The sequence below is a fragment of the Anomaloglossus baeobatrachus genome, chromosome 11 (genome assembly GCF_048569485.1).
Source record: "Anomaloglossus baeobatrachus isolate aAnoBae1 chromosome 11, aAnoBae1.hap1, whole genome shotgun sequence".
NCBI lineage: Eukaryota > Metazoa > Chordata > Amphibia > Anura > Aromobatidae > Anomaloglossus > Anomaloglossus baeobatrachus.
The window spans coordinates 168,345,015-168,372,100 of record NC_134363.1 but is presented as its reverse complement, the minus strand read 5'-3'; the positions used below and the strand labels follow the sequence as shown (position 1 = coordinate 168,372,100).

At 44.9% G+C, this 27,086-nt stretch overlaps 1 protein-coding gene across 1 annotated transcript in view; it reads right to left on the bottom strand.

The window, feature by feature from the left end:
- Positions 1–14,136: 14,136 nt before the first annotated feature.
- Positions 14,137–27,086, bottom strand: part of LOC142256817 (nicotinamide N-methyltransferase-like) — a 74,998-nt gene continuing 62,048 nt past the window's right edge. Inside the window, exons 4-6 of the mRNA XM_075328717.1 lie at positions 20,530–20,723; positions 15,744–15,951; positions 14,137–14,639 (exon numbers count right to left, since the gene is read on the bottom strand). Of these exons, the coding sequence (XP_075184832.1) occupies positions 14,177–14,639; positions 15,744–15,951; positions 20,530–20,723 (865 nt within the window). The 3' untranslated portion in view covers positions 14,137–14,176. The remainder of the gene's footprint in view (positions 14,640–15,743; positions 15,952–20,529; positions 20,724–27,086) is intronic.

The window sequence follows — 27,086 nt, the reverse complement described above, 5'->3', positions numbered from 1 at the left end:
ATATAACTTGTTCTTTTTTTTTTTTTTTTTTACTGCACTATTCTAAGTCCTGTTGTGTATAAATACGTGACTCTTCAGATTTTGTGTTATACCATGCCTGATGAAGAGACCTGAGTAGTCTCGAAAGCTTGCAATTATTACCATCTTTTCAGTTAGCCATTAAAAGGTATCAACCACTGAGGACTCTCTGTTCTTTTAAACAAATTTTTTTATCTCTACTGGCTAACACGGTACAAAGATATATTTTACTTGTATCACTTATTACACTTACCTGGCACATCCACTGTTATCGGTGCGTTCAGAAAGCCAACAAAACATTTCTGTAACTGTGGCCCGAAGCCACAAATATCTGGCTTATCATATAATAGACTGAAAAATATATAAGAAACACTTTTGTGTTTGCTCCCTTTTTTCATGAGCTGAACTCAAAGATGTGAGACTTTTTCTTTGAACATAAAAGGCCTTTTTCTCTCAAATATTGTTCACAAATTTTTGTAAATCTGTGTTAGTGATCACTTCTCCTTTGCCAAGATAATCCATCCACCTCACAGGTGCGGCATATCAAGATGCAGATTAGACAGCATGATTATTGCACAGGTGTGCCTTAGGCTGGCCAGCATGATTATTGCACAGGTGTGCCTTAGGCTGGCCAGCATGATTATTGCACAGGTGTGCCTTAGGCTGGCCAGCATGATTATTGCACAGGTGTGCCTTAGGCTGGCCAGCATGGTTATTGCACAGGTGTGCCTTAGGTTGTCCACAATAAAAGGCCACTCTAAAATGTGCAGTTTTATCACGCAGCACAATGCCACAGATGACGCAAGTCTTGAGGGAGTTTTCAATGGCATGCTGACTGCAGGAATGTCCACCAGAACTGTCAAATTGAATGTTCATTTCTCAACCATAAACAGTCTCAAAAAGCGTTTCAGAGAATTTGTCAGAACATCAACCGGCCTCACAATCACAGACCACGTGTAACTGCACCGGCCCAGGACCTCCACATCCAGCATCTTCTCTTCCAAGATCGTCTGTGACCAGCCACCGGCTGCAACAATCTGTGCAAAACCAAATAATTTCTGCACAAACTGTCAGAAACGGTCTCAGGGCAGCTCCTCTGCTGCTCGTCCTCCTCATCGGGGGTCTCCACCTGACTGCACTTCATCATAACAGACTTGATTGGACAAATGCTCACATCCGATGGAGTTTGGCACGTTGGAAAGATGAATCCCGTTTTAACTGTACATGGCAGATAGCAGACTGGCAAATGTTGGTTACACCAGATACTGATTGATTTTCTGACTATCCCGGACCCCATGAACAGTGTACAAGTGTACACTTTAGAATGGCCTTTTATTGTGGCCAGCCAAAGGCGCACCTGTGCAATAACAATGCTGTCTAATCAGCATCTTGATATGCTGCACCTGTGAGGTGGATGGATTATCTCCACAAAGGAGAAGTGATGACAAACACAAGAACTAGACCAATTTAGGAGCAATATTCGAGAGGAAATGGCCTTTTGTGTTCATAGAAAAAAAGTCTTAGATTTTAGTCTTAACAAAAACATAAGTGTTGCAGTTATATTTTTGTTCAGTATAATATTCAGTGTATATATATATTATACTGAACAAAAATATAACTATCAAAGATATAAAGCTGAGTGTATGTGTGTGTATGTCCGCTAAAGGAATCCGCACCGTCGCATTTACAATCACGAAATTTTGCACAGATGCTCCATGTGACTCAGGGAACTTCATAGACTATGTTTGGGCGGCAAAATTTAACCCCACAATCTATGTTCACACTAGAAAAATGCGTTAAAAAACGCACCAAAAACGCACCTGCGTTTTTGCCGCGTTTTCGGTGCGTTTTTGGTGCGTTTTCGGTGCGTTTTTACCGCTGGTTGCTCCCTGCGTTATTGTGCCAATTATCTATGGCAAAAAACGCAGTTAGCTGCAGAAAAGAAGTGACATGCTCATTCTTTTTCTTAAGAAAATCTACTGAAAGAATTTTCTTAAGAAAAAAACGCAGTGTGTGCACAGCTAATTTTTTTTGCCATAGGTTTTGCTGGGGAATGTCTGCAGAAAGGTTACAAGAATTTCTCAAGAAATTTCTGCAGCAAAAATGGACCCAAAACGCAGGTAAAAAACGCAGTGTGTGAGCATAGCCTTAGTCTCCAAAAATTCTGCCTAACTGAATAGAGGTAGGAGCTATAGGTTATTAATAGCAACTGTCAGTGGTTGCTATAGGAACGAAATAAACTGTTAGTATAAGAAGCTTATGTGAGAGGTAATATGATGTCGGTGCAGAGATGGATAGAGAGACAGAGACAGACAAAGAGACAGAGACAGCCGGGGAAAGAGACAGCCCTGGAAAGAGATAGCTCTGGAAAGAGACAGCCCTGGAAAGAGAGAGTCGGGCAAAGAGAGAGCCGGGCAAAGAGACAGCCGGGTACAGAGACAGACGGGTACAGAGACAGACGGGCAAAGATACAAACCTGGAAAGAGACAGACGGGCAAAGAGACAAACCTGGAAAGGGACAGACGGGCAAAGAGACAAACCTGGAAAGAGACAGACGGGCAAAGAGAGACAGACAGACACACACATAGAGACAGACAGTCACAGAGATAGAGACAGACAGACACAGAGATGGCAACAGATAGACTGATACAAATACAGATCGAGAGATAGAAACAGACAGACAAGGAAAGAGACAGACAGCGAGACACATACAGAGACTGGTACAGAGACAGAGAGACAGTTACTATCCCAGGCAACGCCCGGGTACTACAGCTAGATATATATATATATATATATATATATATATATATATATACATACACACACACACACACACACACACGTGTGCATCTCAATAAATTAGAATATCAAAAAGTTAATTTTTCAGTTATTCAATACAAAAAAGGAAACGCTTATATTATATAGGGTCATTACACACAGAGGGCTCTATTTCAAATGTTTATTTAATGTTGATTTATATGGCTTATTAAACACACTCCACAAGGAGGGTAAGCCACAAAAGGTCATTGCTAAAGAAGCTGTCTGTTCACAGAGTGCTGTATCCAAGCATATTAATAAAAAGTTGAGTGGAAGGAAAAAGTGTGGTAGAAAAAGGTGCACAAGCAACCGGGATAACCGCAGCCTTGATAGGATTGTTAAGAAAAGGCCATTCAAAACTTTGGGGGAGATTCACAAGGAGTAGACGCTGTTGGAGTCAGTGCCTCAAGAGCCACCACACACAGACGTATCCAGGACATGGGCTACAAGTGTCACATTCCTTGTGTCAAGCCACTCATGACCAATAGACATCGCCAGAAGCGGCTTACCTGGGCCAAGGAGAAAAAGAACTGGACTGTTCTCAATGGTCCAAGGTGTTGTTTTCAGATGAAAGTAATTTTTTGCATTTCATTTGGAAATCACGGTCCCAGAGTCTGGAGGAAGAGTGGAGAGGCCACAATCCAAGCTGCTGAGGTCTAGTGTGAAGTCTCCACAATCAGTGATGGTTTGGGGAGCCATGTCATCTGCTGGTGTAGGTCCACTGTGTTTTATCAAGACCAAAGTCACCACAGCCGTATAACAGGAAATTATAGAGCACGTCATGCTTCCCTCTGCCGACAAGCTTTTTGGAGATGGAAAAATTTAGCTTTCCAGCAGGACTTTGCCCCTGTCCACACTGCCAAAAGTACCAATACCTGCTTTACCAACCACAGTATCCCTGTGCTTGATTGGCCAGCAAACTCACCTGACCTAAACCCTATAGAGAATCTATGAGAAACACCAGAGCCAACAATGCAGACGAGCTGAAGGCGGCTATCAAAGCAAACTGGGCTTCCATAACACTTCAGCAGTGCCACAGCCTGATCGCCTCCATGCCACATTGCCGCATTGATGCAGTAATTCATGCAAAAGGAGCGCGACCAAGTATTGAGGTATTTACTGTACAGACTTTTCCGTAGGCGCCAACATTTCTGAGGGTAACATCATTTTTTCAGTTGGTCTTATATAATATTCTAATTTTCTGAGAATGACTTTTGGGATTTCATTGGCTGTAAGCCATAATCATTAACATTAACCGAAATAAACACGTGAAATAGATCCCTCTGTGTGTAATGACTATATAATATATAGGAATAGATCCCTCTGTGTGTAATGACTCTATATAATATATAGGAATAGAACCATCTGTGTGTAATGACTATCTAATATATAAAAAGGGGTGTGTGTCTGTGTGTCTGTGTGTCTGTGTCTGTGTCTGTGTCTGTGTCTGTGTCTGTGTCTGTGTCTGTGTCTGTGTCTGTGTCTGGCATCTGGCATCTGGCATCTGGGTTTCCCTGTTTGTATTGAATTACCGAAAAAATGAACTTTTTGATGAGATTCTAATTTATTCAGATGCACTTGTCTGTGAGAGATTATATATATATATATATAAATAGATGGGCCATTAAAGAAGATCTTATTTGAAGTGGAGTGCGGTCTTCTTATTTTATGGAAATATAAATATACATCTATATAAAATATATATACAGTACAGTGATGATAAATTAAAGTTTACCGGATTATAAACTCTTTACTAAGTAACTGCAGTCAATTTCATTGCCAATTTGATTTTTTTCTTAGATGTGAAACTTTCTATTGAAAACTGGCAAGTCCCCATGGGTTCAGTTAAGGAGAAAATAAACTGGACCATTCATGATCTAAGTAAAACATTCTTGCAAGTCTATTAATGTGTCACTCATGTCATTATTTAAAGGTCCAACATTCATTGACTATGAACTTTGACTTTGAACTGTAGAGTTCGGGGTTAATACCGAACACAAGGTGTTTTGGTCCTGGACTCAAACAGAGACTTATACCTGTATGTCTGGTCTCTGTTACGATTCGGTCACCCTAGTAATAAAAAAAAGGAAGGAAAATGGTTAAAGCAGGACATACTTCCCAGTCTTTGTGCACGCCTGTCACATTGCTTCTGCTCATTAGATCTCAAGCATATTCACTGCTTCCCCCACCCACCATCTATGAGAGCGTGTGTGATTGGCTGTAGTCAGACTACTGGCGAACTGGCATCTCTGGCTGCCCTCTCAGTTGCTGTCTGGGTCCCCTAATGGAGTGTAGACATAAGTAAATAAAAAAATGACATATGGTCCCCCATATATTGATACCCAGCACAGATAAAAGCATACCACTACAGGCTGCAGCCCCCAGCTGTGAGCGTTATCTTGGCTGTGTATCAAAATGCAAGGCACCTCATGCAGATTTTTGTTCAGTCCCCCCCCGATTTTGATACTCAGTGTCATGTAAAACTCTAAGGGTCCTAAGCCCCCTCTTTGCCATCATCCACAGATCGTCATGACGATTATCTGATCTGCCTGAAAGCTTAGGTATTTATCACTTTGTTTTTAGTTCTACCATCACCCAAAGGATGCAAAGAAAAAGACAATCCTTTGTTCTGTTGGAGGGAAAACTTCCAAAACAGTTTTTAAGCGTTACGTTAATGCTAGAAAAATTAAAAGCATATTTCCAGAATCCCTGTGGAGTGCCGAACCCAGCGCACCGTTTCGCTTGACAGGGAGATTGCCGGTATCACGACAAATTAGTATTGGCCAGTAAAATCGTGCTAGATGCGTTGTGTTTGGTGTCTATGTAAATGTAAAATCGAGATATAAAATATGACGCTAATATCTTTCACCTGAGTGGCCCAGGGGCAAAGTTATGTAAAAAGATAGAATTAAAGAACCTTTGGGACTATCTCGGCACAGCCCACAAGAGACTGTAAAATGATGAGGTCACAGAGAAGGGGGGTTAGCTAAGACTTTCTGGGGAGTCAGTCATACTGGAGGGCATCAGAAAGGGTGATGCTGGCCGATTCTACCATCTTCTTCTCCACTCCCTAAGTTTGGATGTCCCTTCTATGGCACGAGTTTAGTAAGTTCCACGTTTATACCTTTTAATTTTTAATGTAACTTTCAATACTGTATTTGTATTGTTCCCTTTTGTATATTCTTGTACATTTTTTTAACCACTGACTATTTTCGGATTAAACATATAAAAATGTAATAGTTTCTTTCCTCATGCTTTATATACAAATCCAAAAACCCGAAGGGCCTTATGCTATCTGAAACGGGTCCCCAGCTATCCCGAAAAGCTGGGTGGTGGCAGCGTAATTGTTATTGCATAGAATTTTTGGCGTGCTATCATTAAGGGTACCGAGGTAATAATTATATATATATATATATATATATATGTTCCATTAGCGGGAATCGGTGATATACACATTTACCCTTGCTGCGAGACCTCCAATATTTGGCATTATTAGCTCAGCAGCCTCATTTTATGCATTGTCCTGCAGTGCCAAAAGTGGCTTGCAGACAAGGGGGGCACTAGAGAGTAGTCGTGTTTGACAAATCAGCGAACAGCTGCAGGATTTCTGAGTGACTCCCTCGGCTGTTCATGACACTCAGCCAAAATAAAGCTGACAGCTGGGTACTGGTATTCTCAGGCTGGGGAGGCCCATGGTTATTGGGCCCTCCAACCTAAAAATAGCAGCCCGCAGCCACCCAGAATTATCGCAGCTAATGAATTAGTAATGAGGTGATCTCATAGACCTGTCCTCATTACTAGTCCAGGGCTTTGTGGCAGCTGTAATTTTTTGAGAAATCACAGCTGTCATTAACCCCTTATATTATCCCGATGGTCACTGCACCAGGGCAATTGTGATTAGCAGGGTAAAGTACCAAAATTGTTGCATAAAATGCATGAGCTGAGAATACCAGTCCCCAGCTATCCGCTTTATCTTGTTTCGGAAAACAATGACCAGGACAGCCAGACCTCATAATAGTAGAATGCATGTACCCCAAAACATAATAGAATGAAAACAGAGACACCGGGGGGCTATACCATGCCAATACAAAAAAAGTAATCAAACACTGTTTGAAAAAGTATGTCAATTTTATTGTACAAAAAATTTATTTATAAAACAGTGTAAGTATCACAGTAGAAGAGTGATCAATAGTTATAAAAACCAGTAAGAGAGGTGGAGAGGAGAAATGTCCCACAGAGAGGCTGTGAGGCTGACCCCAACAATAGCCACAGAGTCAAACAGGAGGCGAAGTAATAAAGAAAACCACCAAAGCAAATAGGGCAAGAAAAAAAAAAAAAAAAAAAAAAAAAAAAAAAAAAAGGTGGTGATTAAATCCCTAGTGCATTGGTAGTAGTAAGTCAGAGTGAAAAAGCCTACCTGTAAGATTAGTAAAGGGCTGAAGGGGAAAACCTGCCGTCCAAGGTGTGGGACCGGTCCCGACACGTGTTTCAGTAACTGCTTTAGTAGACTCCTAAAGCAGTTACTGAAACACGTGTCGGGACCGGTCCCACACCTTGGACGGCAGGTTTCCCCCTTCAGCCCTTTACTAATCTTACAGGTAGGCTTTTTCACTCTGACTTACTACTACCAATGCACTAGGGATTTAATCACCTTTTTTTTGCGCCCTATAGCCCCCTGGTGTCTCTGTTTTCATTTTATCTTGTTTGGATATCAATAAATGGGGGACCCTACATTTTTTTTTTTAATTTTTACACCACTATAGGAACACAGACAGCCTGTGTGATTCCAACCAATCACAGCCACTGTCACAGAAGGTGGGGGCGGGGTCTCACTTTAACCAATCATAGATACCAAGACTGATGGTGTGCGGAGAAACAGTGAATATGTCGTAGAGCTAATCATCGGACCTGGAAGCAGTGTTACAGCTGTGGGGAAGGTCGGTAAGTATAATGTTCCTGCTTTATTCCTCATTTTCTTTCTTTTGCAGCCCCTTAGTCCTTACCAACACCATTTTATAACACATAAGTTTGAGTACCTTAGAATTATATGGGGTTCGGGGTCAAGTTTCAAGTAAAGTTCGGCTGCCGAACCCAATTTTTTTTTTTTTCGTCCATGCTGGTTTGGTGAGCCCGAATATCCACAGGTTCGCTCAGCACTACCTGTTACCTTTCTGCCAGTAAAAGTAAAATGAAGGAAAAAAAAAAAAAGATTTCCACAAAGAAAGTTTGCCAAAGTTTCAACACTGTGGACATACTAGCAGGGGCATTAATGATCTTGTTCGCAAAGGACGTGACTGACTGGGCCCGCCGACACGAGCACCTATTGCAGCTGGAAGTGCATCCAAGGACACATTCACCTGAAATGTATTGCAGCGCAGACACACACCAGCTTCCTGCACTGCAATACACATGGCTAGCTGATGTTGGCATGGCAGTCACAAGGGCATAGCAGTGACGTCATGCGTCACCCATAGCAGGCATGTCGATGTCAGTTGGTGGCCTCTGCGCTGTCTACAGAAGAGGACGCCATCTGTCTTGGGAGTGGGGGGAAAATAAGAATTTTTTTATGCATTAGAGAACAGCAGCAGAATAGAGGACATATATACTCTGGAGATCAAAATTGGAGAACACTGTATATGATTACGTTATTTCTGAAAAATCAACCAATGTAATTACATTAATCAACATTTGAAGGTTTTTTTTTTGTAAGGGGTGCCCCATGCCACTAGAACAATGTTTTACAAAAGATCCAACGTTTATCACCATAAAAACCTTTATTTTGCCCAAAATGTGATGATAATTAGAGGACAGCCATGACTGGAGCACAGAGAAAGATATAAGTGAATTTTCTGAAGGTAACAAGTCACAATCAGTAGGACGTGTACAGGTCTTCGCTGTGAATGACTTCAGCACATCTGCGGCCACAGGACCTCTCTCGTCTCTCACACTGCTCTGGGGGGAGGGGGGGGGGTTTGGTCCACTCTTCCAGTATCTTCCACAGTTTTGACTGTTGTTGGTTTCTTGGCCATAACTTTGTCAGCAAGGATTTTCTAGAGGTTTTCAATTGGGTTTAGATCATGACTGGGCTGTGACCATTTCATTGTTTGAGTTTTTTGTTTCAATGAACTGCTTTCCCCATTTTGCTGTGTGACAGGCGACATTTTTTGGGCATGAAAATTGCTGGCTGACTGATGAACGCAAGTAAGGCACCACGTGATGTTCTGATCCACACTTGCATTCACTATGCCATGTAGCTGTATGAGAGGTCCAACTGCTGCTGCAGAAAACACTCAAACCATGACACTGCCTCCACCACCTTTCACCGACTTCTGAAAACACTTTGGGTTTAGTCTTTCCCCAGATTGTTGAACATAATGTTTCCAATCAGACCCCCAAAAAATTAAATTTGCTTCATCACTAAAATTACTGTGGAGAACTTATCATCTGTCTACACAACATGCTCCTTTTGATTCTTTCTGCTAATGAGAGGTTTGGTCTCTGCAGAGTGTGCTTTCAGTCCAAATGCTCTTAAACGTCGTGACAGGTGGGCAATTCCAGCTGCAGTGTTGCATGATTACCCATAGAGGTCCTGGTCAGGTGTGTGGTGTTGCACTGAGGTGATATGCCTGTGCAGGCCGCATGTTGCTGTTGGTTTCATCCGGCCAGGACCAGATAGGAAACCGTGTCACTGAACACAAACTTTGCATCACTTTAGTTGTTCCAGCCTCCATAAGTCCTTTTCTTACCAACACCACACAGTCTAGTGCTACATCACAGTCATTGGAAGTCATTCTCTTCGGGCAGCTCCACATGTTTTCCTTCTTAGTGTGTTGTTGCCAATATGGCCAGACTGAGCTCTAAGCTACTAAAGATGCCTGGGGAACCCACTCAGGACATTCACTATTCCTTGTCTTGGACCAGAATTAAATTTCTTAGTCACTTGTTCCTTCGGTCAGGGCACCTCACCTGGCTCCATTAGATCACTGTGATATTGCTACCTTCTCACCTGTTCCCACTATCCTCTAATAGTATCCCTCTCATCAGGACACACACACACACACACGTTAAACTGGAGTGGCGGTCACCCCTCATCTCGACCGCAAAACCGAGAGTGGCGTCACGACTCCTATGAAAGTGAACCTGACCTGTTTCCAGAGGGTCCCCGCAGTGTCCCACAGGCAACCACTGCGGTGGGCGACTCACAGTGGCTGCCATGTCCCCTGGTCCCTGCTAAGATCTCCCAGAGCCTGTTTATACCTCACAGGTTCCCTGGTTCTGCCCAAAGGAGGGCCAGCATACCCTTAGCCAGATGTGCCTCTCACTTTTCACTTGATCTAAATTTGAGTGATAGACAAATGGTTGTAAGGGGGCTTTACATGCTACGACATATCTAATGCGAACTCGTTGGGAGGGGGTCACGAAATTGGTGAAGCACATTCGGCCGCATTAGCGATGCCATTGCGTGTGACACTGATGAGGGATTTTGCATCGGTGCAAAAATCGCTCATCGGTGACATGGGGGTCCATTCTCAAATATCATTACTGCAGCAGTAACGAGGTTGTTCCTCGTTCCTGCGGCAGCACACATTGCTCCGTGTGACACCGCAGGAACGAGGAAGCTCTCCTTACCTGCCTCCTGGCCGCTATGCAGAAGCAAGGAGGTGGGCGGTGTGAAGATGTAATTTACCCTCTCACTGTATATGCTGTGATACTATGTCATGATATGCATATTTCCCTGGTTGTATTAGTTGTAATTCATGTATTTCCTTGGGGGAGCTACTGATCTCAATGTGTCTCTCTCATACAATTGTAGTCTTGGCATCTAATGTGATTATGTAAATAGCCTGTCCTCTTCTTTCCAGAGTTGTGTATCTAATCTGTAATTGAATTGGCCAGTGAAGGAATAGTCATTGTTCTGCACAGCAGGGGATCCCTTCATCTACTGTGGCTGGCAGACATATTGGAGCCCTGTGATGGACCAAACCATTGATGATAGGATGTGTGACCCCCACCCCCTGAACATGGTGGGCTGGTCAAGGAGCACAGACAATGCATTTCCCTTTTTGTAACTTCAGAGTGAGCTGAAACTTGAAGAGCGCAGGAGCCCCAGCCTGGGTGGCTGTGGACACGGACGGAGCTAGGCCTGTGTGGCGGCCCGTGGGATTGTGTGAAACTCTTTGGACTACTGTAAGGACGATTGCTTTGTTATCCGGTCCGAGGATTGTCGGGAAGGGCCCCCGAATCTGTTTTACGTGGACTTATCGTGTGCTGTTCTTGTATTCCTGTTAGTAAACCTGTTGGATCGTCCCTCGGCCTTGTCCATCCTTTGCTCTGTTGTACACCCCCGTCACAAACTGGTGGCAGCGGTGGGATCAGAGCAGAAGAAATGGAGGACAACAGCCAATCGACGTCTGAAACCAGAACCTCAGGATACAGGAACTGGACTGTGGCGAGTCTACAAACAAAGGCCCGTGAATTAGGTGTCGGCTACAAAGGACTCTCTAAGGAGCAACTAATTGAGGCATTGGAACACGCTTGCCTGCAAGATGGCACCGAGGAACAATTTCCACAGCAAGGGGAGCAAAGACGGGAGCCGGAGGTGAATACCCAAAAAAGTCAATGGGTTGTGTGGTACAAGGAAAAGATGGCACTGCTTGGAGATGAGGCCACCATAGAAGATAAGAGGGAGGCCATGCGTGGAGCTGAAGAGAAGGAGCGCAGGATGGAGGAGATGGCACTGCTGGATAAGGAGCTCGCTGTGGAAGCCGCGAGAGGTTCCAGACAGACTGTAACCCCAGCACCCATCATAAGGGAACTTCCCAGGGTGTCCCGCAAAGACTTTAAGCCGTTCAATGAGGCTGCAGGCGACATTGAGGGCTTCTTCCAGGACTTTGAGCATCAGTGTCGATTAATGGAAGTCCCGGACAGGGAGCGTGTCCGGCATCTGGTTGGGCTCCTAGAGGGGGGAGCTGCTGAAGCCTATAGAGCTATGGACCCTCGGTGGAACTGTGAGTATGCGGAGATTAAACAGACTATTCTAAAACATTATGCTGTGACCCCAGACACTTACAGGACTCAGTTCCGTGCTTTAGCCTGTGATGGGGAAGTGTCTTTTAAGATATATGCTCATAGACTCAAACAAATATGTAATCGCTGGCTGGAGGCAGAGGAGGCCTTATCTTGGGAGACCTTCCTGCAGGTCATCCTAAAAGAACAATTCTTTGCCCAGTGCCCCGCTGAGATCCGGGAATGGGTGCGTGAGAGAAAACCAGCGACAGTGGAGGAAGCTGCTGCTCTCGCTGATGAGGCTCTCACCATCAAGCCTCAGTGGAGGGTTCTGTTGGAGGATGGAGAGACGCCTAACAGCTCCACAACACCGGATGCCCCCAGTTATTCTGTCCCCATTGTTCCCCGTTCCTCTAAGCCACCACATGTTGATACCCGTGTTAATGTGCCTCCAGTTGCTTCTACTGCACTTTCTGAAATACGCCGGGGCGAGGAAGTAACAGAGCGCAGGTGTTATGTTTGTAGGCATCCCGGGCATTTGCAGGCCTCATGCCCAGCCAGGCCATGGAGGAATCATCCTCAAACCCCTACAGCACCTTCAGGTGGGAGCCGGCCTCCAAGTTCCCCTACCCCTTACCCAAGAGGACGCCTTGGATGTAGGGAGACCCAGCTCAGATGCTATCAATGTGGACAGCCAGGGCATCGGCAAGTCTCCTGCCCAGCTGTTCAAATGAGGACTGATCCTGCACCCAATCGGATTGTTAATTATTTACAGCCCAGTGCCATGGAGGAAGATGTGGCACCGTTATGTGAGGACTGGCCTAGTGACTCAGCCCCCCATGTTGCACCACCAGGAGTTTACGGGGTGCGACCCGCAGTTATGACGACTTCTGCTCATCGAGGTAAGCACTTGCAGGAGGTTGTGCTGGATGGACAGAGACTTGTTGGATTTTGTGACTCGGGTGCTTTCCTCACACTGGCTGATCCCCGAGTGGTTCGGCCTGAGGCAATCCATAGAGGACCTGGGATTGTTATTGAACTGGCTGGTGGACAATGGAGGACTATTCCCACAGCCACTGTGGATCTGAACTTTGGTTTTGGGGTCAGGCGATGTGTGGTTGGGGTGATGGGTGGTCTGCCTGCAGCTGTTCTCCTGGGCAATGATGTGGGAGAGCTACGATGCCAATTCGTGGCTGCATGAAGCCACATGTAAGTAACGCTCTGCCTGTGTGTACTTAACCAGTGACCTGTAGAGGTCCCTAGTACGTACACAAGTTGGGAGGGGGAGGGATTGTGAAGATGTAATTTACCCTCTCACTGTATATGCTGTGATACTATGTCATGATATGCATATTTCCCTGGTTGTATTAGTTGTAATTCATGTATTTCCTTGGGGGAGCTACTGATCTCAATGTGTCTCTCTCATACAATTGTAGTCTTGGCATCTAATGTGATTATGTAAATAGCCTGTCCTCTTCTTTCCAGAGTTGTGTATCTAATCTGTAATTGAATTGGCCAGTGAAGGAATAGTCATTGTTCTGCACAGCAGGGGATCCCTTCATCTACTGTGGCTGGCAGACATATTGGAGCCCTGTGATGGACCAAACCATTGATGATAGGATGTGTGACCCCCACCCCCTGAACATGGTGGGCTGGTCAAGGAGCACAGACAATGCATTTCCCTTTTTGTAACTTCAGAGTGAGCTGAAACTTGAAGAGCGCAGGAGCCCCAGCCTGGGTGGCTATGGACACGGACGGAGCTAGGCCTGTGTGGCGGCCCGTGGGATTGTGTGAAACTCTTTGGACTACTGTAAGGACGATTGCTTTGTTATCCGGTCCGAGGATTGTCGGGAAGGGCCCCCGAATCTGTTTTACGTGGACTTATCGTGTGCTGTTCTTGTATTCCTGTTAGTAAACCTGTTGGATCGTCCCTCGGCCTTGTCCATCCTTTGCTCTGTTGTACACCCCCGTCACAGGCGGGATGTTAAGTCCCGCTCATCTCCGCTTCTATTGGGCGGCCGCTCAGTGACAAATCGCTGTGACGCCGCACGGAACGCCCCCTTAGAAAGGAGGCGGTTCGCCAGTCACAGCGTCGTTGCCGGGCAGGTTAGTATGTGTGGATGGGTCTGGGCAATGTTGTGCGGCACGGGCAGAGATTTGCCCGTGTCGCGCAACAGATGCGGCGGGTACCCACACTAGTGATATTGGGATAGATATCGCTGTGTGTAAAGCCCGCTTTAGCCTCTAATACTGACTTTGGCAATAATCAATAAACTAATTCCAAAAAGTTCACTTTTATTTCACGTCCAATTTGCAATTTAGGACAATATTTTTTTTATAAGCCAAAAGAATCCAGAAGAATTTGACTTGACCTTGGTTTACGGGCATGAATAAAATATTTCCCTCGAAAATCAGCAACCTCCATCCCCGAGTTATTCACACGGGGCGCATACACCGCTTTCTCAATCTGGTAACCGGCTTCTTTGAATGCCTTCTCCAGATCCTCCTTATTTGAAGACAATAAACTGAAACGGTTTGCACCGACATAATAACGGGTAGCATTTAGCCCACTTAAAACTAAGAGGTGACCTCCAGGTTTTATCAAGTCCTTGAAATTTTTCAGAACTTCACAGTAGGACTTCATGTCCTTACACGGGGCTTCAAGACAGAGACAACACAGGAGACAATCCACTGGTGATACGTCCACAGGATCGAAGGGTTTTCCTTTCAGGGCGTCACATATGAGGAATTCTTTGACCTTGCTGCAGAGTTTCTCTGCCTTCTTGTCGCAATCATCCCTTTAAAAATGCAAAAAATTAAATTTAGCTTATTTATAGCCTAATGAAATAGTGGACAACTTGTGCTATAGATGCTATAATTGGGAATAGATGCCACCTACAGTAATGGTGGTTTTTCTTATAGGAATCTCAACGATTAACATTTCCAAAAGTGTGGTCACTGCCTCAATCTGGCCTATGGACATAGGGTTGTCTTTTGTAGATAACCAATTGACAATCATAGTTCTGACTCTACCTTTGAATTCTAATTGTGTCATTATACACTTTTGGTTCTGCTCTATGCAGAGCCATTGTGTCCTTGGCGTTTTCTTGTTGTCTGTATTCTCTGGGTTTAGGCTCTGTGGGAGGGGCCTATATGGTAGTGCCTCATTCCAGGTGATCGCTCTGCCTTATCTTTGAGCTGTCCCGCCGGAACGCCGCCAGTAATAGTTCCTGCTTTGCAGTGTACACTTCTGGTTTTCATGAATTGTCCTGATCTTTTCTTGTTACCTTGCATTCCATTTCCTGACCTCTGTCCCTCCTGTATTGTCAGCACTCCCTGTCTCTTGACCCGTTTTGTGACCCCGGCACCACTCACCACCTTTGTGTCCTTTTGACTTCTGACCCCGGCTTGTTCTCTGACCATGGCCCTGCTCACCTTCTGTACCTGACACTACTTCCTGACCACCAGCTTGCACGTGACCTCAGCTTCTTACTCTTCTGTACTGACGTGACCTCCCGACTTCTGACACTTTGCTTGATTGCAGAAAACCCTGCCTTGATACTTGTGACCTCTAGCAGACAAGCACCTCACTACATCTAGGAACTCTACACTATTCCTGTGTACCTGCGCTTCCTGGTGGTGAGCGTTACAAATTGTTCCTCTTGTTTGTAGAGCTGAATAACTAAGATTTGCTTGATTCTTAATCAATCAGAAACCACGTCCTTGTCTCATCATAATTTAAGCTCATGCTTTCTCATTTTTACTGCAGCTCAGCATATTCAGATTGGCTTCTGAGTCTTACCACTAGCCCTGCCCCAAACAGTACATATGTGGTGAGTTTTAATATAGTCACACAAGTCTGGTGACAAAAAATTACCATAAAGTTGATTAAAATGTTTTACCCATTTCCCTCCAGCTCGCATACACATTTGATGATGTGAGTCCAGTCGAAAGCATCCGGATCCTTCTCCAGCCATTTTTGGAATTCAGCACGATTTTCCTCAAGTAAATCTGAGACAATGATGTTATCAAACACTTCACAAGCCGAGAGGAGGTGATAAATGGAGGCTCCAGTGCCAAAATCAAGCAGTGTGTCCCCTCTTACTCCACCTTAAGAAAATTTAAAATGTCAGGGTAGTAAGGATTAGAATTTCTAAATTACAGTCAATTTTTTTTTTACATGAGGTTAAGGAGGAATATTCATCTGAGTTAACCACATTAATATATGCATATTTACCAGTTGATTTGTTGGCATTGTGCTTTTTTTTTTAAATGAGGCCACCTGTAGCTGATTTGTAAGGTGGGGTTGGTTCAGTTTGGGTTGTGCAGGCCCAATGCCCTTTATAATGTAAATTTCATTTCATCTTGTGAACTTTTGTAATAGGGTGTAGTGACCAATCATGGTTAAATGGTTCCCAATGGGGGAGGGCTTGGGAACCATTGGATGCCTCATCCACATGAAGCTGGGAAGTAGGACGGCGACTACACAAGACAGGAGGTGTGGACAGAGCAGTGGCGCCTATTGGACTGACTGCCCCACAGGCGAGTATAATAAAGATCTTTATGTTACACAGATCGGCTTGGGGGACTTCTATACAGTATTCTGTATATAAGGGTTTACTGTTGGTGGGTGCAGTTTAAGGGAAAATCCTGGTGAGTTTCTGTAGCGTTTTAACCTACTCATTGCTGGGCCGGGGGTGCAAATCCTCTGCGTCACAGGGTGGCCAGGCCCGGTTCCATTGCCCTGAGGCATACAGAATGAAGAATTGGAGGGTGGAAGTTAGGAAAGTCTATTAGATGATCGGGACGCCACCTGTGGGATGCGAGATGGGGGCCAACGCTGCAGGGTCCCTCACCGGGGCAGATGTTGGGTGCAGCTGGGATGGTGTCGCTCACCACAGGCTCAGCAGAATAATCCTGGGGAGGATGATGGTAGTCCCTGTTGGCGCCACAGTGCTGAGCTACTGCGCCGGTAAAGGAGAGGCAGGTGCTGCGGTTCCAAGTCTTTACTCACAAGTCAGTCAGGTGCTGCCCCAGAATACTGGTCTCCGCCACAATGGGCTCCAGCCGATCTGTGAAAGGTCAAGTCTGGTGTGTGTCAGCCTGTGAGCCCTTTCCTCCTTTGATGCACTAAGTATCAGACCCCTGTGGCGTGAAGCACTTGAGGGTCCTGGTGTCAGTAAAGTGTCCTGTATGCTGATAGCACGGTTCCATTGTGAGGCAGGTCCTCAACCCCAGATCCTATATGCAATTTGCTGCAGACTCATAGGGATGGGTCTGGTGACTGTTCTAGCCGTTACACGTGACTCTTGCAGAGTTGGTAGATAACGTGAAGTATATCTGCCCTAGAATTCTGTATCCTGACAGCGCCAGTCCTGTGGAAGCATAGTAAAATGAACCCCAGCACTCGAATGAAGACAAAGAAGGAATATGCGCGAGTGATTTTATTGACTGACACACTGCAGAAGGAACCTAACCAGAGCAACAGCACCAACGTTTCGGCATAGAGCCTTTCTCAAGGTTGTTGCATCACTGGTCAGAATAGGGAAATGCGGGTCTCGAAGGACAACTGGAGATGGACAAATAGAGGTAAGGTTCCACACGTATTGCAGAGTGACGCCGCTGCAGCCATTCTCCCTGCCACTGTGCCAGCTCCGGATCTCCACTGCAGGCGTCCATTCACCTCACATTGTGATCCTGTCACCCCTTCACCTACGAGCACACTCTGCAATACGTGTGGAACCTTACCTCTATTTGTCCATCTCCGGTTGTCCTTCGAGACCCGCATTTCCCTATTCTGACCAGTGATGCAACAACCTTGAGAAAGGCTCTATGCCGAAACGTTGGTGCTGTTGCTCTGGTTAGGTTCCTTCTGCAGTGTGTCAGTCAATAAAATCACTCACGCATATTCCTTCTTTGTCTTCATTCGAGTGCTGGGGTTCATTTTACTATACTATATGATTCTTTATCCCCATAGCACCTATATTGTGCGTGGTAGAGCCTTTAATCTCCAAGTATCGAGTCCTGTGGAAGCAGCCGCCTGCTTCTTCCCAGCGACCGTGTTGAATGCCCAAGCCCATAGAGCTGCTCGCGGCACGTCCACTCTGTCTGAAGCTGTTCTTGTTGTAGTTGTGTTTTGTGTTCTGAGCTGTTGCCCCTAGTCGCTGCCACCAGCTGGTTCGCTACTCACTAGGTCAACCTGCTCTTCCCACTGTGTTCCCGACTCCCCCTGCTGGTTGCTTCTCTCTGACCCAGAGTCCCCAGTTCCAATGGATTGGGGAGCCCCTGGTGCAGTGGTGTCTTGTTAACCACCACTGTAGTGATCCCCTACTGTGATCCAACCCTGGCCTGGTCCCCATTGGGGAGGGCAACCCACTGATTGTATGGTGGTTTGTGTATGGTGGTTTTGTGTAACCTGGCATTGACCTGAGATCCTGGGATAAGTACTACACCCTAATGGGGGTGCAGTACCCTGTGGCACCTGAAGCCACAATTCCCTTTAAGGGTTCAAACCTGTCACATGACGCTATGGGCAGACTTGAACAGATTGCCAATTGTAGGTAGGTTTCCACTTGCAAAATATACAGTGGTCTGCCGATACACTATAGAGTGCAGCTGAGTATGTCTCATTTCATGCCGCCATTAAGTCTTCTTCATAGGCCTCTTAAGGTGTATAAGTGCAGCTCCTATCTCAATGAGCAGCCGGCTACTTCTCTGCTAGGCAGGCGCCGGTCCCGATCTCTGTACCAGCTTTTGTGGCGCCCCTTAGGCTTCCGTCGCCACAGAGATTGCACCTCAGCCAGAGGTGTGATGTCCCATCCTGGGAAAGAATGAGGTCATATGCCGGTCTACAGACTAAACTTGCACACACACCAATTGGTAGGCATACACTGGGTCAGGGATAGTGGCAGCAACCCCCATAGATGTATTCATGGGGCCTTAAGTCCCATTTCTGGTCCCAATAGTGTGGGTGGGGCCTAGTCAGTGGGTGTGTGGGAGGAGTCAGAAAGTGCAAGTAGATAAGGGAACCAGGAAGTTAAAGATCAGTCAGCCGGTCAGGCAGTGAGTTTAGAGTGTGAGAGGGAGGTAGTTACCTCGGGAAAGTGACAGAAGGAGGTTCCTGGTGAAGATCCTGGGGTCTAGTTAGGCTCAGGTGACACCTAAACAAAGAAAGGATTCCAGGGCCACAGAAGGGCATATTGGCTCGTGGCCAGTTCCACTGGAAGATCGGGTGGAGGGATCTGGCTGCATTCGGGGAAGGTCCCAAGACAGAGGGAAGACAGACAATTCCTCAAAAGTAACACCAAAGCCCGAGGGTGGTTGCAAGCGCCCAGGGCCACAACCCACCACAGACCCCCAGTGAAGGGGGCAAGATACAACTGCGGTTAGCCCCCTTTGTACAGGCCCTGTGGTGGAGGCCAAGACCAGCTCAGCTAAAACAGTCAAGGCTAAAGAAGTCAGGAAGAGACAGGAGGGGTGCACCGGTATTGACCTCTAAACTACCTGGGATCGGCGGGGGCCCCTGACAGCGGATCCTGGCACACCGTGGGCAACCGGTCCACGGCAGAATTGAACTGAACAGTGAGTAAAACCATCTGAACTGCAAGCCTGTGTTGTCTGTTTTATCCTGCACTGCGTCCACAAACACCATAGACTTTACCAAGCACCAAAGGTTGCCCTGGGGTATCCGCTCTACCTGTGGAAACCAAGAAACATCTCAGCTGCTATAATATCAGCCCCGGAGGCAACTTCCAGCAGCTGCGGCCCTAAAGAGCTGCAATTTACCACAGGTGGTGTCACAAATCTTATATAAACTTTAACACTATCACCCCCAAATTAATTGACTCCACCAGGGTCACGGAATCGGGCCCTGCCACCGCTGACTACCCCGGACTTGTGCGGCCCGACACAGAGTCACCTAAGGCCCTGGGGTGGGCTAGTCACTTTTGTTATGCCCGTGTGTCTACCATGTGCCTAACCCAGCTCTGCAGTAATTATACACAGTATGTGTACTGACACTCTTGCTGCTTCAACTTGCTGTCCCTACACTTGGTAATATATTGCTACTCAAGGAGTCTGACAAGACAGTTGCTCCAAGGTGCTGTTCCACACGTGACTTTGCTCTCCTTCATGATACCAAATGCTGTATCCGCTCTGTTCCTAAATGCTTACTACATATTTGGCTCTGATACAAGCTACCTGTCTGCCATCTGGAATCTGCTGTTTAAAAGAGCTGTCCACACAGATTCTACTACAAAGTACTTGTCACGCTCTCAACTCTGCTGTTACAAGGTGCAGCCCTCACATTTCAATCTTCTGTACCAAGATGCCCAACGATGCACATTGCCCTACTGTTTAAACATGTCTGCACGCTCAGGTCTGCTTGTCCAAAGTGCCTGTCCTCGTCCCCTTCTCAGTTTATGGACATGCCATCTAACTACTGATCCTGGCTGCTCCATGTGCTGTCTTTCCTATCCAATTCCACTGCATAATCACCTCTGTTCCGTGCTGCTCATCCTGACCTATACTTTAGCAACTCCACATCACAATGTGAGCCAACAAGCATAAGCAAACAGGATTTTTTCTGTAACATGAAAATGTACTACAGTAAACTAGTCATACGAGTAATTATGACATTATACACAACAAAAGTGAACATTGAGAAACAAAAATGAATGAATTTCTCACCTTTAATGAAAGTTTCATGCAGATTTTTTATAACAAATTCTGTCCATTCACTAGTAAGGACCCCATCCTGTGCCCCATGATACGTCTGTAAGAACTGTTTGGCGTTAAATTCATTAATGTACTTTTGTTGGGAGGTAACTGGGGTGTCCATGACTTCTGTCCTCAGATTATCTGATAGATGCTTCTGTAATGACCTGTAGCACAAACAAATTGTAGATATAGCAATAATATATTTTAATCAGTAATTACTTAAAAAGGGTTAAAGTTCATTTTAATCAATAGATCTTGGAATAATAATTTCCACAATTGGTATAATATAATATAATATATATTTCCTGTGCTGACTGAAATATATAATATATCTATATATCTCTCATTACTGTGTAATGGCAGTGTTTGACAATAGAGGCACATGGTTGGATCATACCACATCTCCTGGGCAGGGAAGGAAGGAATAAAGTATACAGACTTTACCTCACAGGATGACAATTTTTTTTCTCTTTGAGGTAAAACATTTTTTTTTTTAAAGATAGACAAATGTTTTACCTCACGGAAAGAATCAGCTGTGATCTCGTGCTGTAATGTCTTTATACTCTTGCTTTCTCACCTGCCCAGGAGCTGTGGTATGATCAGTCCATGTTCCTGTATGGTCAGACACAGCCATTACACAGTCCACAGCAGGGGCACATATACAAGAATCTCAGCGCAGGAGCTTTTTTTTTTTTTTTTTTTTTTTTTTTTTTTACACATCCGATTGTGGAAATTATTCCAAGATCTATTGATTAAAATAAATTTTAACCAAGTTAAGAGAACCTGTCAGCAGGATTTAGCACTAACAGTAAATCCATGGCCATAATGGGGCTGTGATGCCCCTGCCCCCTCTGTTTCTTCTCCAGGTCACCAATTTTTCAATGAACGGCCTAATATTTGAAATTATGTGCCGCCGCCATGACTGCGGTGGGCAGTGATATTCTATAGGCAGTTTATAAGTCTTCAATAAAATGGCACTGGAAGTGGCGCATGCGCACACCAAGGTTTCACCTCCATGACCTGTTCAGCAAGCCAAAATATTGAATTATGTATGTGTCGCGGGCAGGGAGGACAACACTGCGCTGCGCTCGCTAACGCTCGGGCCCAGCGCTGCTGCGATGGCTGCTCGAGCAGTGGGCCGGATCCAGGGACTCGAGTGGCGCTCCTCGCCCGTGAGTGAAAGGGGTGGTTTGTTTGGGGAATTAAGTCCGTGACACCACCCCCGGGTCATGGTGAAGATAGGCACCACCGCTGCTGATGACGGGGATCCCAGAGCGATGGTAAGGAGCAGCTGGGATGTTTCCCCCCTCCGTGGGTAGGGGTTGGTGGTCCCAGGGCCCAATGATGTTGTGACGGGGAGGCAGGGTTGGCGAGGTGCAGGGACAGCGCGGTGCCGGATGGTACGGGTGTACTCACTCAGCAAGAAAGGTACAAAGTCCTTGGAAAACCAAACTGCTATATGGACAGGTCCCGCAGTCGGCTGCGGTGTTTCTCCCCGGACAGGTGAAGGTGTAAAATAGTGAGTTTATGGAGATTTGATTCATAAACTTGATTACATGCATTCATAAAATGGATGTATTTTCGCCCATCCCTTTAAGAATGTCTTTGTGAGTTGAAGTTTCTAGCCAGAGACATCTGACATGGTACATCAATAGCTGACAGCTCAGTGCTATATTCTATCTGGTATTTGAGCAAAGACCTGAAATTAGCATTGAAAGTCTTCTTAGTGTTACACTAAGGTCAAGGGTCAGTAAGCTTCAAAGGGTCTGTACATTCTATGGAAAAGGGTAAAGTGGTTTAGTTTTACAAGTCTGTACTGCGCATGACACTTGCTCTGCAGATTTTGGGACCACGTGATATGACAATGCTATAGCTAAAAATGATAGAGAGTTCTTGAAATAATGTTCCAAGACCATTTAAAGAGACAAGGAGAATCAGAGGGAGGAGTTTTATTATATTTAAGCAGACCACACTTCAAAGGGTTAGAATGGGACCATTCTCACCCAGACGAAGCAGAGAGCCGATGGCTTACCACAACATCACAGCTATGTAAGATAAATGGACTCTTTGCTCTCTTATCTTTCTTCACTAACTGAAGCCAAGACGTTAATTTTTCTGTAATGACTAACTTTTATTGAATAAATCCACATGATTTTGCACCCATTTCTCTCCAATCGTTAATATACTGGCTTAGCATATTTCACGTCAAACCCTATTTTTAACATATTTGGCGATGCCAGCCTGAATGAGAGGCACAGCTGTTTTCTGTGCGTGGTGATTTTTTTTTTCCCCACACTACTTTCCTGCTGCGGGACTTACTTTGTTACGCCATTCCCTGCCTTTTGTCCACTGAGGGGGGGGGGGGGGGGGGGGTCGTGGAGTAATATCTCTGTCCAAGACTGCAGGAAAGACGCACTTTGTGTCTAAATCACACGGAACCTTAGAAGAGGACTGACGTGACAAGCTGCACGGAGGTCGTATGTGTCGGGCCTTGACGGACATCTGAGGACTTCCAATCCAGGAGATCCCCAGGGTAATCCTTCTAGGACACAGAGGACCATCGACCCATAGACGATTGGAGCCATTCCAGGACAACGCATCACATATTGGCGAGATATGGATTTCATTCATGATTATTCTAGAAAAAGTAATGTGGGGTATACATTTGACCATCGGCATACTGACGCACAGTTATGGTCAAATCTGTACTGGCAATGTGAAATTGAGAATACCAAGTTTAAGAAGTTTTTACTGTGAAACGTTTACAGAAAACGATACAGAATGTATTGGGTATGGTTTACACTTACAACCCCATGGTGGGTGGGGCACAGCAACCAGCACACACCATCTGCATGGTGACAGATACACACATCACAGATGCAGAAACAGATTGTGCAAATTGTTCAATATTAGCAGAACATATTGACCATCTGGAAGATCAGTTGGAAACTAGAGCAGATTTAATATCAAAATTACGGAAAGATATTAAATATGTATCTGTTAATACGAGAGACCAAGAAAGATGCTTCAGCATCACCTTCCTCAGGTTCAGACATCCTGGAACAGCTGGATACAGCTGCTGACGAGAGTCTAAATGAGGAGGAACTGCGTAAAAAGAAGTTACATGAGAAGGCAGCCCGTCTTAACATTAAAATCCATGACCAATTAATGAAAATCATTTAAGACATACCCAAATATGATAAAATGGACGCCTTCCATAATGCAGACATTTTTTAATCACATTCGGACAAATATAATCTGACATGATCAGAGAAACAAGATATTCAGGGTATGGCTTCCCTCCCACATGGCAAAAAGGTTACAAACCACACCTAGGCCAAACAAACACGATGACCTGATCCATGACACAAAGGAAGATAGGCTGAGACAGTTAATTCTTTTTACCACAGGAGAGTCTACCCCAACAGTCGAATTGTTAGAAAACCTTAAAAACACATACAGGAGGATCCATTCGTCTTCTTAGTGAAATTCGAACAGGCCTATAGGATCGTAATGGAAATCGGACCTGGTCAAGAACCGATTTCCATGGTCAAGGCCTTTGTAAACAAATTTAAATATTTGGACCCCGCTTCATTCGAAATTGCTTCTAGGATGGACAATTTACAAGAGGCCACGTCATTTATTGATAGAATACATAGACGAATGAAGCAAAATCAGATAAAGTCAAAAATAGCCATGATAGAGGGGGACCACTGACATTAGTATCCCAGGAAAAAACAAACCAAAAACAAAAGACCCGTGCTGAATTCTAAGAACAAGAATTCAGGGGGGTGGGGGGGGGTAACAGCACAATCCACTGCTTTTTTTGTGGCCTACCTGGACATCTGAAGTGGGAATGCAAGAAATTCCTAAGGGCGGGAGCTGAGGAAAGGCTGGGTAAAGAAAGTGGTCTGATGCCAAACACATCCAGTGCACCTCCCCCATTTTCAGCACCTCCACTCATACTGACAACAGAAATAACCAATCACCATATGCACCACTGACCAAACAAATTAGGGAAATGGCCATACAGGGATTGGATGGAAGGAGCAAGACACCTGCTGCTCTTCTCCCTTCATCATCCTGACTAGCAAAGCCGGTGCCCAGGCTCCATCCACTGGAATTTGTCACTCGAGTTTCAATGGATAGCTGTAGTCGACCATTTTTAAAGGTAAATCTTGAAGGCCAGGAAGTAACATTTCTCCTTGATACAGGTGCGCAATTGAGTGTCACAAATGTTGATTTACATTTAAAGCCAGATTCCCCTGTATGTACAATTGTTGGTTTCAGTGGCAAAAATGGAACAAAGGTAACTTTAGCGCAGGATGTTTCTTTGGAAATACCTGGTTTTTTGAAAACGAAAATGGATATTTGGTGTTGTCAGGATACTGAGAACATAATTGGCACTGATTTTCTGGAAAAGCATGGCTGGATTATTGATTTGGGTAACAAAACAGTTTGGAAAGACTAACGGTTGTAAGGTGGTAGTTATTGATCCAAATGAATATAGTCATGTCGGGACCATTTGCTTGACCGATGTAGTGTCAGCAGATCATTTGTGGCCTGAAACTGGGGGTAATGAAGTATTGACTGAGATAGTGCAAAGGTTTCCTTCTTTATGGGCTCAGTACAGGAATGAAGTTGGATCTATGAAAGATGTTGTTATTGTTAAAATTGAAGGGAGGGACCCGCCTCCACAACATCAGTATAAGTTGCCTCCAGAGTCAGTTGCTCCAATGTCTAAAATTATTCAGGAATTGTTGGCTCAAGGTGTGATACGTAAGGCAAATTCTGTCTGTAACAATCCATTGTGGTGTGTTCTGAAAAGCGATGGTAGCTATCGGATGTTGTTGGACTTGAGGATGTTCAATAAGTGTACTCCCAATGTAGCACCGATTGTAGCTGATACACATGACATGTCGAGATTGAATGCAAAAGGCAAAGTATTTCTCAGTATTGGATATCAGTAATTGTTTCTTTAGTATACCGATTGAGAAAAGTTGTCAATATAAGCTTGCATTTAATCACCTGGATCAACAATTTGTATTGTGTCGTCTTCCTCAAGGCGCTAGTATGTCGCCAAGCATTTTTCATCAGGCGCTAGCGAACTTTTTGTCGAAATTTTCTCCCGGAATGTTTATTGCAGTATGTGGACGATATCTTGCAGAGTACGGAGAATGAGAAGTTACACATTTCTCTACTGGCAGAATTGTTTGGGCTGCTGCATGATGCAGGATTAAAACTGAATACCAAAAAGGTCAAGCTGATGCAGACTGAGGTCAGATTTTTAGGAGTTCTGCCAAGTCCAGGTAAACGGCGACCCCTACAGGACAGAATTGAGGCAATTGCATCCCTTCCAATTCAAACATCACACAAGGCACTAAGATTTTTTAGGACTTGTAAATTACTCAAGGGATTTTATTGAAAATTTTGCTGACAAAGCCAGACCTTTGTATGATCTTTTAAAAGGTGATAATGATGATTTTGGTCCCTGGGGTGTCGAACAGGAAAAAAGCCTTCACACAATTGAAACATGATCTACAACACGCACCTGCGTTAAGTATGGTAGAAAAGAACGCACCTTTTGCGCTCCAAGCACACACACTTCAGAGACAAGCATCTCTGGTTTTGCTGCAGCTGCAAGGGGGGGGGGGGGGGGGGAATGTTGAATCTTGGGTTACTTCTCTAAGCTTCTCTCACCTGTTGAGAGGGGGTTTGAGGTGTGCGCAAGACACCTGGTGGGAGTGTATTTTGCGATAAAAATAACTCAACACATCGGGTTCCAAAAGGTTATTCTCCAAACGCCACATTCCACACTGAAACTTCTCTTTGAGAAAAACATCCCAGGTGTATCACAGATTTGCCCATTGGTTGCTCTCATTGTCTCCAAATCAAATTGAGGTAGATTATAAGGCCAAATATGTTCTTCCTCAATTGATGCAGTATGAAGGACAAACCCATGATTGCCTACAAACGTTCCAAGAACCAAGTCCATCTCTCTTCAGACAACAGTCGGAAGACGCAGATGAACCCGTGTTTGTAGACGGTTCTAGATTTTTTCTGGAAGGACACTATCACACAGGATAAGGAATTTTCTATTCCAAGCGAGGACAAGTGGTAAAACACAAGTTACCGAGTCATTTCTCAGCTCAAATGGCAGAGATAGAAGCGGTAAGAATGGTCCTACAGCTGAATGAAGCTGATGATCAAACTCCAATGGTAATCTACAGTGATAGCTCTTATGTTGTCAGGTCCCTAACTGATTACACAGCACAACAATGATTTTGCTACTGAGGGTAAAACATGTGTTCTTTACTAATTTGAACATGCTGATTCCAAATATGAACTCAGAATTTGCACATCACGTCCAGATTTTGAGTTATACTTAGAAAAGGCCATACGCCTATTCAGGCATTGTTGAAGGCATTGCACATGCGGTTGGAATGAAAGACCTATGCTTCTATGCAGATCATTCTGAAATTGATTAAATATTCAGAACATCAATGGAACATTTGTGCTGACCTCAA